Source organism: Oncorhynchus nerka, linkage group LG3 (assembly GCF_034236695.1).
Source record: "Oncorhynchus nerka isolate Pitt River linkage group LG3, Oner_Uvic_2.0, whole genome shotgun sequence".
Lineage (NCBI taxonomy): Eukaryota > Metazoa > Chordata > Actinopteri > Salmoniformes > Salmonidae > Oncorhynchus > Oncorhynchus nerka.
Genome location: NC_088398.1, coordinates 49,574,718 through 49,593,553, shown reverse-complemented (window position 1 = coordinate 49,593,553; position 18,836 = coordinate 49,574,718). Strand labels below are relative to the sequence as shown.

Sequence of the window (18,836 nt, the reverse complement as noted above, 5' to 3'; positions counted from 1 at the left end):
ACATTTTTAAACATCACCATAAGAACAAATATTTCTGTGTAAAATGGAATTGATGGTCCAATATTCCATGGAAGCTAATCACTCAACTCGATGTTCCCCTCTAGTGGGTTTGCTGTGAATGATGGGCCGGCCGTCTGTGGGGTCCCATAGAGAGGACTCTAGCGCCGAAAAGCTTGTTTTAGCCTATACTACAACCTCACTCCTGACCTCGATTGGAATACATTTTAGGGGAAAAGGGGGATACCTAGTCAGTTGTTCAACTGAAATGTGTCTTCCGCATTTAACCTAACCTCTTTGAATCAGAGAGGTGCGGGAGGCCGCCACAGTCGACATCCACGTCTTCGGCGCCCTGGGAACAGTGGGTTAACGGCCTTGCTCAGGGGCAGAACGACAGATGTACAGACTGCAGTGAAGGACAACTACTAGGTTTATAGGATTCTGAAGACTAAACCCCAGCAACAGGTGTAGCATACAATATAACTTTCCAGAGCCACAAAACCTAAATCAAGGCTAAATACAAACAGTACCAGTCAAATTTTGGACACAGCTACTCATTCAAGTTATAACATTTTTTTTAAAACTATTTTCTACATTGTAGAATAGTGAATACATCAAAACTATGAAATTACACATATGAAATCATGTAGTGACCAAAGAAAGTGTGAAACAAATCCAAATATATTTTATATGTGAGATTCTTCAAAGTAGCCACCCTTTGCCTTGATGACAGCTTTGCACTCTTGACATTCTCTCAACCAGATTCATGAGGAATGCTTTTCCAACAGTCATGAAGGATTACCCAAATATGCTGAGCACTTGTTGGCTGCTTTTCCTTCACCCTGCAGTCCCAACTCATCCCAAACCATCTCAATTGGGTTGAGGTCAGGTGATTGTAGAGGCCAAGTCATCTGATGCAGCACTCCATCACTCTCCTTGGTCAAATAGCCCTTACACAGCCTGGAGGTGGTTTTGGGTCATTGTCCTGTTGAAAAACCAATGATAGTCCCACTTAGCACAAACCAGATGGGATGGCGTATCACTGCAGAATGCTGTGGTAGCCATGCTGGTTAAGTGTGCCGTGAATTCAAAATAAATCCCAGTGTCACCAGCGAAGCAGCCCCACACCAAATCGTTCATGCTTCATGGTGGGAACCACACATGCAGAGATTATCCGTTCACCTACTCTGCATCTCACAAAGACACAGTGGTCCACATTTGGACTCATCAGACCAAAGGAAAGATTTCCACCAGTCTAATGTCCATTGCTTGTGTTTCTTGGCCCAAGCAAATCTCTTATTATTGGTGTCCTTTAGTAGTGGTTTCTTTGCAGCAATTCAACCATGAATGCCTGATTCACAGTCTCCTCTGAGCAGTTGATTTTGATATCTGTCTGTTACTCAAACTCTATGAAGCATTTATTTGGGCTGCAATTTCTGAGGCTAGTAACTCGAATGAACTTATCCTCTGCAGCAGAGGTAACTCTGGGTCTGCACTTGACCTTCATGTCTTAAAGTAATGATGGACTGTCATTTCTCTTTGCTTATTTGAGCTGTTCTTACCCTAATATGGATTTGGTATTTTACCAAATAGGGCTATCTTCTGTATACCACCCCTACTTGTCACAACAACTGATTGGCTCAAAAGCATTAAGGAAAGAAATCCACAAATCAACTTAACATGGCACACCTGTCAATAGAAACGCATTCCAGGTAACTACCACATGAAGCTGGTTGAGAAAATGCCAAGAGCGTGCAAAGCTGTCATCAAAGCAAAGGGCGGCTACTTTGAAGAATCGCAAATATAAAATATATTTTCATTTGTTTAACACTTTTTTGGTTACTACGTGATTCCATGTGCTATTTCATAGTTTTGATGTCTTTATTATTATACAATGTAGAAAATAGTAAAAAATAAAGAAAAACCCTGGAATGTGTAGGTGTGTCTCAACTTTTGACTGGTACTGTAACTCACTGTAAAAGAAGAGTGGTGAAGAAATGGCGTAAACCAAAGGAAAGAGAGTTGTTATACTGATATGTATAGATATATTTATTTCCCAGCATTTCTTTCTGAAACACTCCAAGAACAAGTAACAGGGAAAAATGTATGTCTGAAGAAATAGTGCATGAACACTAGGCATTACTAATTATCTAAACATGTTTCTAATATCTCTACAGGACATCACTACATCAACTATATAATCTACAGGGGAGGTCAATCACTGACCATCAGACATCGTTTCAACATGTTACTTGCCCCTTGACCAAAGAAGAAAAAAAATACCCCAAAATATTGATGTGCACCCCCTAATCCAAAGGGGTAGTCGTTCAAAGAGTTGCCAAGTAATGTGCAAGATTATACAGCGCAATACATAACAGATAGAATGGTAATATTCCTGTGTACTGTTCATTGGCTTAAACTCCCTACCCGTTTAAAAAAGGCAAATATATTATAAAAAATTCTTGCTTTACATCTGCAGATTGATTTTAGGATGCATTTATTTGTCATTTGGATTTAAATGTAAATAAATAGGTTTGTATGGAGAATGGCTCATTTTTAAGATTTCTTCATTGTTTTGGAAAATTCGGCATTGAATGAAAAAGGAAAAGAAAACAGAATAAAAAATTAAAAAGACAATCAATTCCTGTTACAACTGACAAAGTAACAGAAAATACTTGTCTGAAGGGAAAAAAAATGCAACTGCTAATCTACTTACAAAAGACCATAACTATTCAATTTGTGAAACCAAATCAAAATCAGGCTCATTTCCCATCTTTAGAAAAAAAGCACAAGAACCAAATATACTAGCAAGACCGATGTCCATATTTTGCTGATTTGTTTCGTCTGTAGAGATACAAAAATGTAAACATTGCAAAATAAATAGTGGTAAAATGAGTGATACAGGATCCGTGGTTCATGCTCATGATCCCAACAAACGTTTTTTGCATTTTTACATGTACTATATATTGTTTGCATTTTTCAAGTGCAAAAGCATGATGTCAAATTTACTAGAATTCACGTAACAGAAAAAAAGAAAACATACTAATGATACAAATATACTATCTTACAAGGTAGTGATATTCCCAATTTACAAAATGTACATTTATAATATTGACACGTTATCATTTTTTTGATATTCTCGATTCTGTATAGGTCCTTGTATACGCGTGCCCTCTGGTGGCTGGGGCTGGAGCTTGCGTTCTGTTTGTCACATTCACCGGTCTGAGCAGAATGGCGATGAGGGAGGAGGAAGGGAGGGGGTTATGTCACCTCCATTGGTACTGTGGTCTCTGATATGCCGTTCAAAGTATGTCTCTCAGGTTCGTGAGTATCCCTACAAAAATGAATAACTATAGTAATTCATTATTCAGATACATATGCCTGGAAAATGAAAACAAATGTATATCAGCCATTCTAAATACAATAAAAACAAGAAATTAAGAATCTAGTAATTGCTGGACAGGTCAGAAATAATGAACATACGGATATATATTCTGGTGTGTTGATGAGGCAGAAGTTATGGACATACTAAAATACATACAACTGAAATGTATTCTGGTCTTACCTGGCCATGCTGCCGATGGCAGAGGCGGGGGTCACCATGGCCACACGGTCCAGGCTGCTGGCAGCCACGGTGGCCAGCTTTAAGGCAGACGGCGAGGGGGCAGAGGGTCTGGCGCTGTGGTGGTGATGGGCAGGGGAGACAGCACTGCCGTGGCCTCGGTGGTTGGGCAGAGACTGAGGCGAGGAGGAGGTGGAGTGGGCAGGTAGCAGAGGGCCTCCGCTGGAGGAGGTAAGACCTGACCTGTCCAACCCTGTGCCGCTCTGGGATGTGCTGGTGGAGTGAAGAGGTCTGGAGGTCCCTGCATGAGAGGTGATATGACACCGTCAAACCTGAGTAGGCCTATTACCTGAATAAGCACATACCTTACATGTAAATTAATGAGGTGGGATGGTCATTTAGCATCCCCCGATCAGAAACAATAAGTATTTTTTAATTCCTCCAATATTTGCCTCCACTATGGTACCCAACTACAATAGAATATCAGAGAATAGTTCATGTATGACATTCTAATCTAGACAACATGTTCATCCAAAGCTCACCCAAAGTCTGGACGACCCCATTGACGCTGGTATTGTGCGATTTGTTCTCATTGTTGACCTGGCCTGATGCACTGATGACAGCTGATGCCGCAAAATGGGCGCTAGCCGAGTCCAGAGTCTTCGATATGATGCAATCAGTGGAGCCAGAAGTCTACAACACAATATTAGTAGTCTTTAGAATCTAACACTGCCATAACATACATCAAAACATACATACACTGAGCTGTTTGAAACCTACCAATATATAAATGGATATGACAATGTTTTCTGCCCCACCTACTGGACCGAAGTCATTAGGAATTCTGTGTATATACAGTTATATTTGAAGAGGTGAAAGACTGTGTGTACTTGTGTGTTTTGTCGCTCTGACAGTGAGGAATGCTGCTGGGGAGGAGCAGCTTTCAGCTGCTGTTTCTGCATCTGGGCCAGAGCCTGCTGATGGACCTGGTACTGCTCCTCTGTGATGCCTCCTGTCAGTACAGGAGAATAGGGACAAGACCATCAGACAGACACAGACACAGATAGAGAGTGACAGAGAAAGAAAGAGAGAAGGAATGTACACAGCAAAGAGGGAGGGAAGATGAGCAGATGGAGAACTGTAGTAACCTTTGAAGGGAGGAAAATATGGCGAGGAGATAAAGACTGCCTGGGTTACCACTCCCTAACACTAGGGGTCCTAGTGGCAGAAAATGCAGCTAGGAGTGAGTGAAGGCCACAACTGATTGACTGGAAGTTCCTTGAAGTGCAACCCCCCCTAACAGTCTACGGTTCAGTGGCAGCCTTTCCACTTCCCTGCACAAATCATGTCTGACTGGGAGTTATGAATCAACACTTTCTGACAGTCCTAAGAACAGTTACTGTTGAGAAACGAGATGACAGCCTGCAACCAGGGGGCTGACGAGGAAAAAAAACCCACCAAATACAAACAAACCCCATCTGACCTGCCTATTTTCAATGGAGAACCAAATGTGTTCCACAAGCAGCACAATTAAAAAATACAGCCAACATGGAAACTAGGCCTATACAGTTAAATTATGTTTGGGACTGGCTTGGTTCCAACAGATAAATGCAGAGGCCGCTGTGAGATAGAAACGGAGGGGTGGAGTTGAGGAGGAGCTTACCTTTGCCACTTCTCTTGGAGTGAACCAACAGCCCTCCAGACAACGTGGTATCCATGGAAGATCTGCCCGTCCTCGTGTCACCACTGCTATCACCCTGGGTGGGCCTAGGTCTGAAACAGCGCCACCTCAGAGCCTGGATGTTGCTCACGATGTCTGCCAGTGACGAGGCAGAGCCAGGCATAGTTCTGTGGTTCTGTGAGGGAGGCCAGGTATCAGTAAGGTCTGGAGCACAAGTCCTGGTGAAGGGGGAGGATGTGGCGACGGCTGAGTCCAGCTGCTTTATTGCAATGTCCAGGTCTGATGAAGCCCGATCCAAAAGGATCCTGAGGAGAGGGGGAATTTGTGGAATCTTAGTGACAATTCAATCAGATTTCATTCAGAGAAATCACAATGCGAGTTAACATGTATCAATGGCCCTTAATAAAACAACAGAATACCTAACCAAAAAGGAGATAGATAGGTGGATGATAAGAGGAGTTGGTTACCTGCCACCTCGCCCCACCCTCCTGCGTGCCAGTCCCACACAGCGTTTGGGTACAGAGAGGGCAGTAAGGGAGTGACGGTGCCGCAGGGCATCCAGCCCTGCTAGCTCAGGGTGATCCCACAGAAGGCCAGAGCTCTGGTCCACAATGGGCTGTAAAGACAGGCAGAGGAAACAGTTACTCATTTGGGCTACCTATAGCACAGTATCATACAGACAGGTCCAAATACCATCTTACCAACAGACTAGACCCAATACCACAATATTACCACAGACCAATAACAGGGTTCGCGTTAACACAGGATTTTGCATTTTCATGTAGAAAAGAAATGCTAAAATGCTTCTTAATTGTAAATTCTGCTCAGATTCAGTCAAGGTTTGCTCCAAATCACGAATGCAAAAGGAATCACTTTGTGCTTCAGTTGCACTTCTCAATTAAGCCTTTTGATTTGAACATTTGAAAAGTTTGTGTGTATTAGGCTATTTGATTTAATGTATGCATGTTACAGAACTTTGGTTTCACTAATAAATATGTTGAAATAGAAACCGATCATTTGGTTCCGTCGTCAGTCCTTTTTTATATAGACTTTTTCTATCGTGTTATTGACAGTATGTTTGTTCATTCCATGTGTAACTGAGTTGTTTGTGTCGCACTGCTTTGCTGTATCTTGGCCAGGTCGCAGTTATAAATGAGAACTTGTTCTCAACTAGCCTACCTGGTTATATGGGCCAGGGTATAGGCCAAGTCTGCATGTAACCAACCTAAATAGGCCTATAATTCCATTCTTATTCTATTCAGAGTTTAAAGAAAATCTAATTGGAAATGAGCTATTATCAGGCTGGTTAATGTGATGCATGTCTGTTGAAGTTGGAAAAACCACCCCGCACACAGGCCCCGCACCACCTACTCAGCCAGCCAGGAGTCGTTTCTGCGTTGCGGCCGTGGCATACAGCATACTTTCGACTCAACGGTACATGCTAAATAGAATGCGGCGATGAGCACATAGTATGCAGTTTAAGTATGTCATAAACTATTAGGGGGATTCGGACATACTTTCAATATAAAACGCAGGTGAAATGGTATAAAACACAAACTAAATTGTTTAAGATGCAGATTTTTTGTCATGGTCTACGTTTTGAAAATGCAGATTTCTGGAAGCAAATGCCCCCTGTAATGATGTGTGGAATCGGAACTGAATGTGAGAGAATATATTTTAATTGCACTTCTTTCTGATTGCAGTGAGACTCACAGCAAAGTAATGACAGCCTGCTTTCCTTCTGAAGGCAAATGCACCATCTGGATCATTCTCCTCATCTGGTTCTGATGGTGGAGACTGAAAGAGACAAAAAAAAACAAGACTTCAAAATACATACTTGCTCACAAACCAATTAAGACGATGTATGAACTTCACCATGAAACTGTCATCAGGACCCTGTTCTCAGAGGTACTGACCAGTGGGTAGTCCTCCTCCTCCTCTCCAGAGCTGTGGAAGTCATACTGTTTAATATCAGCCTTGTTAACGATGTGCTGGCGCTTGGTGGGCCTGCCAGGGCGGCACAGGGGGTCCCGCCTGGCGTACTTCTTCTTTGGTCTGACAAAGTCAAAGGGATCCTCGTCCTTCACCGAGACGTGGTGGTGCCCATGGTGCTGGAGACTACCGGACTTGTGCGTCTGAAAGAGAAAGATCATGGAATTAGAAGTTGTGAAGTGTCAAGAGCCAGAGACCAGATTTATTCATGGTAAAATGTTCAGAGTGAAAAGAGGTCATTGCTGTATTCAAGTTCTTTAAACGTAATCAGTGTGCTGCCGGTGCATCCTGCATCATCCCCTCTTCTGAACTGCTTCAATGTCAAACGTAAAAACATCAGGTAAAAGTAGAGGTAAAGTTATGGTTGATATAAGCCCCTATATTACCTTGATCTCAGCTTTATGGTTATGGCGGTTCCCGTTCGTTAGAGTGATTGGAGCAGTGTAGACGGGCTTCTCAGCCAGAGGGGCCGTCACCTCACTGAGGACTTCACCCGTAAAGTCACCCATCTGATATCTACATGGAAACAGACAAATAATAGGAACACATTCATTCAGTGCCTTGCAAGTATTCATCACCCTTGGCGTTTTTCCTATTTTGTTGCATTACAACGTGGAATTTAAATAGATTGATATTTGAATTTCATGTAATACACAAAAGTTTAAATTGGTGAAGTGAAATAAAATAAACTTGTTTCAAAAAAATATATATGGAAAAGTGGTGCGTGAGTATGTATTCACCCCCTTTGCTATGAAGCCCCATGCAACCAATTACCTTCAGAAGTCACATAATTAGTTAAGTAAAGTCCACCTGCGTGCAATCCAAGTGTCACAGGATCTGTCACATGATCTCAATATATATACACCTATTCTGAAAGGCCCCAGAGTCTGCAACACCACCAAGCAAGGGGCACCACCAAGCAAGGGGCACCATGTAGACCAAGGAGCTCCCCAAACAGGTCAGGGACAAAGTTGTGGAGAAGTAAAGATCAGGGTTGGGTTATAAAAAAAACATCCCACAGGCAACATTAAATCCAATATAAAAAAATTGAAAGAATATTGCACTACAAACCTGCCAAGAGAGGGCCGCCCACCAAAAATCACAGACCAGGCAATGAGGGAATTAAGAGGCAACAAAGCGACCAAAGATAAACCTGAAGGAGCTGCAAAGCTCCAGAGCAGGGATTGGAGTATCTGTCCATAGGACCACCTTAAGCTATACCCTCCACAGAGCTGGGCTTCACAGAAGAGTGTCCAGAAAAAAAATAAGCAAACATATTTGGTGTTCGCCAAAAGGCATGTGGGAGACTCCCCAAACATATGGAAGAAAGTACTCCGGTCAGATGAGACAAAAATTGAGCTTTTTGGCCATCAAGGTAAACACTATTTCTGGTATGAACCCAACACCTCATCACCCCAAGGACATCATCCCCACATTTAAGTATGGTGGTGGCAGCATCATGCTGTGGGGATGTTTTTCATTGTCAGGGACTGGGAAACTGGTCAGAATTGAAGGAATGATGGATGGGGAAATTCTTGAGGGGAAAACTGTTTCAGTCTTACAGAGATTTAAGACTGGGATGGAGGTTCAGCTTCCAGCAGGACAATAACCCTAAGCATACTGCTAAAGCAACACTTGAATGGTTTAAGGGGAAACATTTAAATGTGTTGGAATGGCCTAGATGTGCCAAGCTTATAGCGATGCACCCCAAGAGACTTGCAGCTGTAATTGATGCAAAAGGTGTCTCTACAAAGTATTGACTTCGGCGGGGGGGGGGGGGGGGAATAGTTACGCACGCTCAAGTTCAGTTTGTCTTATTTCTTGTTCGATTAACAAAAACAATTTTTAATCTTCAAAGTGGTAGGCATGTTGTGTAAATCAAATGATACAACCCCCCCCCCACATTTTTATTTTTTTATTCCAAGTTGTAAGGCAACAAAATAGGAAAAATGCCAAGGGGGTGAATACTTTCACAAGCCACTGTACAGGGTAAAAAAAGACAGAAGGGAGGGAAAAAAGGCAGCAATTTGCAGTAAATTTGTCCATCATTCATATTGACTGACATTACTCATCAACAACATGTAAGGACAAGCTGTTCTCTTTTATCACCAGGACTAGAAGAAGTCTGTTAGTGTTAGAAACTAAATTAATACTGCAATATAGGGCTCTGAGTGGCACTGCATCTCAGTGCTATAGTCGTCATTACAAAACCTAACCCTGGTTCAATTCCAGGCTGTATCACAAACGGCCGTGATTGGGAGTTCCCACAGGGAGTTCGCACAATTGGCCCAGCGTCGTCCGGGTTAGGATTTGGCCGGGGTAGGCCGGCATTGTAAATAAGAATTTGTTCTTAACTGACTTGCCTTGTTAAAATAAACAAATGATATCACTCAGCATGACCTCTAGTCTGCTCTGACACAGGAAGCCCTGCTGGGTTACACCATGTAACACTAATAAGGCACTGGCTACAATCACACACACATAAGAAACAGGGCAAACAATCTAACACACATACTGACTACCATCCCTCTAACCCTCCCCCCAATGCTTTTAAGGATCACCTTTTCTCCACCACCTCCAGTGTGAGGTGCAGCAGCTCTCTCTTGCTCTTCTCCCTCCTCTTTATCATCTCCAGGATGGTGACCGTGCGGCTGAACTCCCTCCGGAGCTTCAGCATCTTTTCATAGGACGCCTCGTCATTCTTACGGTTCTGAACAAGAGAGAGACATGGTCAAACAACTATTCAAACTCTTAGGATCATCAAGCCGACACAGAGGCAGACTTGCCGACCGTAAAGAATTTAAGAGTACCACCGGCACACACAAATCTGTCGTTCTGCCCCTGAACAGGCAGTTAAACCCACTGTTCCTAGGCCGTCATTGAAAATAAGAACTCGTTCTTAACTGACTTGCCTAGTTAAATAAAGGTAAAATAAAAAAAATGAACACTACACACTTTCTAGGTGAAATTTGGGGGTAATGAGTCTGCTGGAAAAGTAAACTGGCCTGAATTAAAAATTCAGAATAATTCAATTACAGGATGCAATGCAGTTGTCTAGCTTACTTTAGGCTATCTGGAATATGAAACTGAACGGAAGGCCTATATGAGCTGGTTTCAGATCTCCATCCCTGACCTCATCCATCAGGTCTGACTACGATTCATTCAACATGTTTTGTTGTCATTGGTGAACTGACTATTATCACATCATTAGCAGGAAGTTTTTTGTACCGGTGTACTTTGAACTCAAATTGCATGCATGGTACACAAAATGCCTGCAGGTTAGTAGGTCTGCTGAGGTCCTGACTGAGTTAGGGTATAGAGATATTCAATAGAATTCCTGGAGAGCACATCAATGGGGCGTATAGCAGTTAAGATCATTGGGCCAGTAACCAAAAGGTCACTGAATCGAATCCCCGAGCCGACTAGGTGAAAATCTATCGTTATGCCCCTGAGCAAGACACTTAACCCTAATTGCGCCTGCAAGTCACTCTGGATAAGAGCATCTGCTAAATAAGTCAAATGTAAAACGGGACTAACATGAAAAAATTACTTGCAACACAATGATAAATTAAATTGTGCAAGGCTTCAGACCTTGAAAGAATAGATAATTATTACCCAATACTGAAACTGCGTCTAATCGAAGTGTGAGGGGACAGACACACTTTCAGTCCAAGCCACGTGATTCTCCTTTCTCACCTTCCTGGTCTGCATCTTCTCTGTGCGCCGTCTGAAGGCCACATAGGCGTCGTTGTTGGTGGAGCCGTCTCTCTTCTCCTGCTTGATGAGGGGGATGAGCGACGGGCCTTGGCAGTTTTTCCTCTTCCTCACCCAGTAGTCGTACACTGACTTCAGGAGGTAGTCATCCTCGTTCAGTAGCAGTTTGGCCTCTGTGATAGTGACCAGCTGTGAGCAAGAGATGGAAGTTTAGTTTATTACAGTGTTCCTGTGATTATTTTCCAGAGCAAAGCCTCTTAAAGCAACATTACATCCAGGCCCTCTGGCATTAAAACGGTAAATCTTCTATTAGCACAGAGAAGCTCTCTTGATAACTGCTGCTGGTCTAGATGGAGGGTGTTATGTTACCTGGTTTGTGCTGGCTTTCTCCAACCTGTCTACCATGGTCTCAAACTGTATGGGTTTGATTTCCATCTTGCGGTTGAGCCTGTTGAGGAGAGTTTCATCCTCTGAGTCCATGTCATAGTCTGGCTGCTCATTATCCAGACCCAGGGCTATGAGAGGAAGAGAGGATGAGATTAGGTCAGAAAAAAGGTCTTCTTGGTGCAAATTCATTAGTGTAGGGCCTCTAATTGATTACAGCTGGTTGGCTGAGGACAGATTTCATCTTGTGAAAGTGATTTGTTAACAACTTACATCAATTGCTCTATAATAGGGGGCTCAAACTTTTGGGCTTGGTGGGCCCCAAAAAAAATCACACTTCAAACAACCCAATTCTAGCCATTTAAAGTATTCAGGCCCCTTAATTTTGTTACATTACAGCTTTATTCTAAATGAGATGCATTTATTTTTTCTCAAACACAACACCCCATAATTACAAAGCAAAAACAGTTAATTTTTTAAATAAACGTAAATATCACATTTACTTAAGTATTCAAAGAGCTCTCTGTACTTTGCTCAGTTAGTTAATCTTTCCCTCAAACCTGACTAGTCTCCCAGGCATGATACTGCCAACACCACGCTTCACCGCAGGGATGGTATTGCCTAGGTGCGATACCAGGTTTCCTCCAGGCGTGACACTTGGGACTTAGGCAAAATAGTTAAATCTTGGTTTCATCAGACTAGAGAATCTTGTTTCTCATGGTTTAAGAGTACTTTTGGTAAACTCCAAGCGGGCTGTCGGGTGCCTTTTACTGAGGAGTGGCTTCCGTCTGGCCACTCTACCATAAAGGCCTGATTGGTGAAGTGCTGCAGAGATGGTCGTCCTTCTGGAACAGTCTCCCATCTCCACAGCTCTGTCAGAGTGACCATCGAGTTTTTAGTCACCGCCCTGACCAAGGCCCTTCTTCCCCGATTCAGGGCGGCCAGCACTAGTTAGTCTCGGTGGTTCCAAACTGCTCCCAAACTGTTTTCTTGGCGAACTTCAATGCTGCAGGCATTTTTTGGTACCTTTCCCCAGATCTGTGGCTCGACAACCCTGTCTCGGAGCTCTACGGACAATTCCTTCAACCTCATGGCTGAATACTTGTATTATTTTATTTTTTGTTTATTTAATTTTCTTGCTAAAAAAATCTTACAAACTGTTTTCGCTTTGTCATTATGGGGTATTGTGTGTAAATTGATGAGGGAACAAAATAATTTAATCATTTTTAGAATAAGAGTAATGTAACAAAATGTGGAAAAAGTGAAGGGGTCTGAATACTTTCCGAATGCACTGTAACTTGACACAACACCACATTCTAATTACCAGTATTAAAGATGGATATTTTTTTATTTAAATGAACCCATAAGGGTAATAACTTCAATGTTTCAAATGACTTAAAATATGGGAAAGGTAACAATTTGTATTTGCAGCAGTAAGTCACTGAAATGCATCAGAAAAGGTATTAGAAAGGAAAACATTAGGGAAGCATGGAACTTGCAACACCAGGGCTGTGGGTTTGATTCCCACAGGGGACAAGTACAAAAAAGTACAAATAAATATGCACTCACTATTGGATAAGAGCATATGCTAAATGACTAAAATGTAAATGTAAGGCAGAAGTGCCTACACCGTTTAGGGGAGCCCTAAGTGAGATATGGTTGGGGGACCCACCCACCTCACGGGCAAAACATTTTTAGTAATCCCCCTCTTGGCAGTGGATATTTTTTTTTTTTTTTTGTAGTTTCACCTGGTAATTTCCTTCCATTATACACATTTTGCCATGGGGCAGAGAAACTTTTTCATTTTTAAAGTTAATTTCCTGCAATTGTGCACATTTTGCCATGACTTATGCCCTGTTCACATGATATCAGAGTGAGAATGACTAACAAGATCAATGTGGGGCCCTTGGACATATGCCCTGTGTGCCCGGTAGGTAATTTGGTGATGATTACTACAAGGTTTAGATAGCTGGCTAGATTACCTTATTTAGCAATTACATGTATTTTAGCTGACATGGGCTAATTGAGTGACTGACATAAGTGGAACACTGCAGATGCACTATTCTACTTTTCTAATTCTCAACAATAAGTTGAGACCCCGACGAAGTTCATAGAAAGATATAATAATTAAATAAATAAATTCGGAACCTTCTGGTGGGCCAAACCAAACTTTGTCCCAGTTTGGTTGCCCCTGCTCTACAACCTCTGCTGTCAGACAGCCAAAGATGTGGTAGCTTGATGGGCTGCTCAAAGATTCCATATTCAGATTTGGCAAGTGACATTTCAGAAACCATTTGATGGCTTGTCAACAGTTGTCCTCTGAGTGAATGTGTGTGTTAGGGCTGAGCAAATTGGCCAAGATATTATATCACGGTATTTATAAAAAAATTGGGACGGTATTTGACAGTATTTTTAGTTTTTGAAAAATAAAAGGTCTACATTTGCTTTATGAGGAGTAAGTGATCCTAGGGTGGCAACACATACATTCTAAATTATTTCAATTAGTCTTTCTCCATTCTGATTGTTTTATAATGTTCAATTCAACCCCAACAAATTTCAGCACTTATCATTTCCTGCACTCAATTGAAGTGGTGGAAAAAGTACCCAATTGTCATAAAATTCCTCAAGTAAAACTGAAAGTCACCCAGTAACATACTACTTGAGTAAAAGTCTAAAAGTATTTGGTTTTAAATATACTTAAGTATCAAAAGTAAATGTAATTGATAAAATGTACTTAATAATCAAAAGTAAAAGTGTAAATAATTTCAAATTCCTTATATTAAAGCAAACCAGATGGCACCATTTTCTTTTTCTTATATTTATGGGGATAGCCAGGGGCACACGCCAACACTCGGACATAATTTACAAGCAAAGCATTTGTGTTTAATGAGTCCTCCAGATCAGAGGCAGTAGATGACAAGGGGTGTTCTCTTGACAAGTGCATGAAATTGAATATTTTCCTGTCCTGCTAAGCATTCAAAATGTAACGAGTACTTTTAGGTGTCAGGGAAAATGTATGGAGTGAAAAGTACAGTATTTTCTTTAGGAATGTGTGAAGTAAAAGTAGTCAAAAATAAAAAAGTACAGACACACACAAAAAAAAAACTTTACTACTTGAAAATATATTTACACCACTGTTCAATTGAACATTTCCACACTGCCATGTAGGGCTGCACAATATGGGCAAATAACCTAGGACTTATTTTAACCAAATGTTGCAATTGTGATTTGACTTACTATTCTAATTCTATAGTTAGAATTTAATAGTGGGCACTTTGAATACAGTGTTGTTTGAGATGACAATGAATTAAAAAGCCAGGGAGGAGTTGTGACAGGATAGGAACTAAAGTGTTGATTAGTGTTTCCTAGGAGAACCTATAAGCTTTGGCTACATTGCATGTTCTCTCTTAGCTACTTCATGTAGCTAACATATTCTAGCGTTTGCATAATTCGTCTTTGATTTAGAAGATACTGTTGCACAAACAACATGTCTACACCATCATTGGTATTATCAGGCTGTATTAGCTAGCTACGTTTGCTCCTACTCAGTACATTTATTAGCTATCTAGCTATTAGCATTAGCTAATGTGTCTCAAGATTTAGGGCAACTTGCTAAGAAAAGACAAACTAATAGTGTCATTATAGAACGCTAGTGGATTTATATTAAGAAGCAAAGTGAAAACAGCATTGCTGTCATCAACATTGTTGCATGTGCTGCATTGACCATGCAGACTGAAAGCAAGTGTCTCATGGTTGAAGAACATCAAATACGCTCCTTGCGTGACAGGGGGCGTGGCTAGGTCTGTGAGGAAAGTGGCATGGAGCGAAAGAGCAGAGAGCGATGACTCAAGTAGCGTAGTAAACTATAAAAATTGACATTACACATGGAGTACCATATTTAACAAACATTCAAATACTGGTATAGAAGTAAAAACCCAAACCGGTCCCTGCATCAATACCGGTATATCATAAAATACGCTATACCATCCAGCCCTAGTGTGTGTGAGAGTTGGATGGGAGGGGGAGTAGCCTACAGAAGCTGCTGCCAAGAAAATGCTACTCACGCTGGATGTGGAAGAGCTGTTTGGGGATCCTGAGCTCTCCTTTATAGAGACGGTCGTAGTAAGTGATGTTGCTCTCCGCCTCCGGCACCGGGATGACCATGTTCTCCTTCTTTTCCCTGAAAACCGACTGAGCAGAGATGGCCCTCTGGAGATGGTGCTCCTGAGGGAGAGAAAGATTGACATGTTTAGAAAACCTGTACTGGCACAATTCAGACAAAAAGAGAGAGACAGTGTATTAGAGGGCGAGAGGAAGAGCGAAGGAGACATTGAGGGAGTAAGGGAGAGAAGAGGTAGAAAGAAGAGTGAGCAGAAAGCTTGATCCTGTGTTTACTTAATAGTAAAAACCTAGGACTATTACATGGTAACAGAATGATGCTGAGAATTAGATTTAACTTTAAAACGTATGTCCAACAAAAACCAATGCAGATCCAAAGTTTGTTAACAGAATGATTATGCTGTCATTCTGTTACCAATCTTTGAATCTCCACTGTTCTTTAAGTAAAATGTTTTTTTTTGTTAAATGTTGTGGACATTTTTAAAAGTAGTGTTTTTGCTGAGTTGCACAGTTTGTTTAATTTTGCAATTATTGGTTTTTGTTTGGCATACATTTTAAAGTGAAAGATCTGAGTCTCAGCAGCATTCTGTTACCCTGGAATTGGCCACTACTAACATCTAATCTTCAATCAAAAACTACCATGTTTGCAAGGATGCCTTTCATATGCTGTACAGTCAGCAAATAACACCCGTCAGCAAATAACACCCTGTATGGAATGGGTTCATAGGTTGCACAGGCAAACCAACAGCGGCTTGCAGCGGTATGGTGATGAAACCTCCTGCAACAACTTGAAAGGTGTAGGGCTCATTTTAGTGCTGTTGGACTAATTGCAGGCAATACTAAATCTGCACCGATGTAACACTAATACAGATCAAAGAGAAGTAGCTAGCTACATTAGTCTACAAATGTGCCATGGTTCATTTATGGCGCCTTGGCTTCCTATCTGTCACCCACACATCTCCTGCTTAGTAGTAGTACGTTAGCTAACATTACTTTCTTAGTGAAGAGTCTCATTGACCCCTAAATTAACTAGCTAGGGACTATATTTGGTAAGCTAGTTAGCTAACTAGTTAATTCAGAAATATCAACCCTTTTTCAGGACACTGTCTTTCAAAGATAATTCTTAAAAATCCAAATAACTTTACAGATCTTCATTGTAAAGGGTTCGAACACTGTTTCCCATGCTTGTTCAATGAACCATAAACAATTAATGAACATACACCTATGGAACAGCTTACAGACGGTAGGCACTGGGGCTCCCGAGTGGCCCGGTGATCTGAGACACTGCATCTCAGTGCAAAAGGCGTCACTGCAGTACCTGGTTCAAATCCAGGCTGCATCACATCCGACCGTGATTGGGAGTCCCATAGGGCAGCGCACAATTGGGCCAGCGCTGTCCGGGTTTGGCCAGCGTAGGTCGTCATTGTAAATAAGAATTTGGTTTTAACTGAAAACTTAGGACACCGAAGAGGCCTTTCTACAGACTCTGAAAAACACCAAAAGAAAGATGCCCAGGGTCCCTGCTCATCTGCATGGACTTAAGGCATGCTGCAAGGCGGCATGAGGACTGCAGATGTGACCAGGGCAATAAATTGCAATGTCCATACTGTGAGATGCCAAAGACAGCACTACAGGGAGACAGGACGGACAGTTGATCATCCTCACAGTGGCAGACCACGTGTAACAAGACCTGCACAGGATCGGTACATCCGAACATCCCACCTGGGGGACAGGTACAGGATGGTAAGAACAACTGCCCGAGTTATACCAGGAACGCTCAATTCCTCCATCAGTACAAAGACTGTTCGCAATAGGCTGAGAGGCTGGACTAAGGGCTCGTAGGCCTGTTTTAAGGCAGGTCCTCACCAAAGTGCGGTTTTGTCTCACCAGTGGTGATGGTTGGACTTGCGACTATCGTCAAAGGAATGAGCGTTACACTGAGGCCTGTACTCTGGAGCGGGATCGATTTGGAGGGTCCGTCATGGTCTGGGGAGGTGTCTCACAGCATCATCGGACTGAGCGTTACAGGGAAGACATCCTCCTCCCTCATGTGGTACCCTTCCCGTAGCCTCATCCTGACATGACCCTCCAGCATGACAAAGCCATACTGATCGTTCTGTGCGTCATTTCCTGCAAGACAAAGAGCCTGGATCTCAATCCCATTGAGCACATCTGGGACCTGTTGGATCAGAGGGTGAGGGCAATTCCCCCCAGAAATGTCTGGGAACTTACAGGTGCCTTGGTGGAGGAGTGGGGTAACATCTCACAGCAAGAACTTGCAAATCTGGTGCAGTCCACGAGGTGGAGATGCACTGCAGTACTTAATGCAGCTGGTGGCCACACCAGATACTGACTGTTACTTTTGATTTTGACCCCCTCCCCTTTGTTCAGGGACACATTATTCCATTTATGTTAGTCACATATCTGTGGAATTTGTTCAGTGTATGTCTCAGTTGTTGAATCTTATGTTCATACAAATATTTACACATGTTAAGTTTGCTGAAAATAAACGCAGTTGGCAGTGAGAGGACGTTTCCTTTTTTTGCGGAGTTTATAAAAAGGTAGGATGAGAAAGCATTGACGGCAAGTTTGCTTAGTTTGTTACTACACCGCACGCACGTTTGTTATCAATCGCAACATTACGCAAGTCACCAATAAAATGTACGTAGTCGAAAAAAGCACTACCAATCATAAGCAAACCTAGACATTTACGCTATGAGAGTATGCATGGCGTAAAGACTACGATTTGCTACGCAACGAGCGTGAAATGACGGGACCTCAGCATAAATAAACAAACATACGTACAAAATGTTGCGTAAATACATCAAGAATACAATCGCACTACTGTGCACATTAAATCATTTAAAGATTTTTATATTTAAAACGTTTTCTTACCGATTCTTCTTCTTTTTCCATCCCCGTAGGCATCTGCGGAACAGCCCGGTTGATCGAAACGCAGTCATTTAGGTCTGGAAGGTCTTTGTTGCGGTATATGGGGAGAGGTTTGGCGGCGTCTAGCGCTCGCGCTCGGAACGATAGTTTACTCATTGTTTGCCCCTATCGCACTCACATAGAACGCGAAGGAAACATGTATCCCGCCAGAATTCGCTAAGAAAATCGGTATAAATCCACAAGGGACTCGGTTGATTTCACAATAGTAGGATTCATTGGTAACCATTCGGTCGAAATCAAATGCGAAAAGCCATTTCTGGTCGAGTTTAACTGGATTTAGAAGCTATTTTTCTCGGGTGATCCACTCCCAGTGCCATGAAAAACATGGCGGACATGTCCACAGCGCCTGAGCAATCCCGACAGCCAGCGCGAGACATCTGAAAAACATGGGCCCTGGTGTTGCGCGCGCATCTCATACAACATGCCTGAAAAAAG

General features: G+C 42.2%; 1 protein-coding gene across 2 annotated transcripts; it reads right to left on the bottom strand.

The window, feature by feature from the left end:
* Positions 1–1,859: 1,859 nt before the first annotated feature.
* On the bottom strand, positions 1,860–18,767 carry LOC115110008 (enhancer of polycomb homolog 2). 2 transcript variants are annotated; one of them, XM_029635319.2, is made up of 14 exons: positions 18,345–18,766; positions 15,395–15,554; positions 11,316–11,461; positions 10,929–11,135; positions 9,794–9,942; positions 7,619–7,748; positions 7,157–7,375; positions 6,954–7,037; positions 5,708–5,856; positions 5,223–5,545; positions 4,450–4,571; positions 4,102–4,252; positions 3,563–3,860; positions 1,860–3,331 (listed from the first exon to the last, which is right to left on the bottom strand). In XM_029635319.2, the coding sequence occupies exons 1-14, from the start codon at positions 18,495–18,497 to the stop codon at positions 3,259–3,261; spliced, it is 2,364 nt and encodes a 787-aa protein (XP_029491179.2). In that variant the 5' UTR covers positions 18,498–18,766; the 3' UTR covers positions 1,860–3,258. The 2 variants fall into 2 exon arrangements, with proteins under 2 accessions (XP_029491179.2, XP_029491189.2); XM_029635329.2 differs by having other exon boundaries at positions 3,262–3,347; positions 18,345–18,767.
* Positions 18,768–18,836: the final 69 nt, after the last annotated feature.

What these genes read in the sequence shown, in the direction of transcription:
- LOC115110008 (XM_029635319.2), bottom strand. Translation starts at nt 18,497, where the DNA reads ATGAGTAAACTATCGTTCCGAGCGCGAGCGCTAGACGCCGCCAAACCT. An exon ending in AGGAGGAGGACTACCCACTG is followed by an intron (nt 7,038 to 7,156) that starts GTCAGTACCTCT and finishes TGTCTCTTTCAG; the next exon opens with TCTCCACCATCAGAACCAGA. An exon ending in TGGGGTCGTCCAGACTTTGG is followed by an intron (nt 3,861 to 4,101) that starts GTGAGCTTTGGA and finishes CCTCTCATGCAG; the next exon opens with GGACCTCCAGACCTCTTCAC.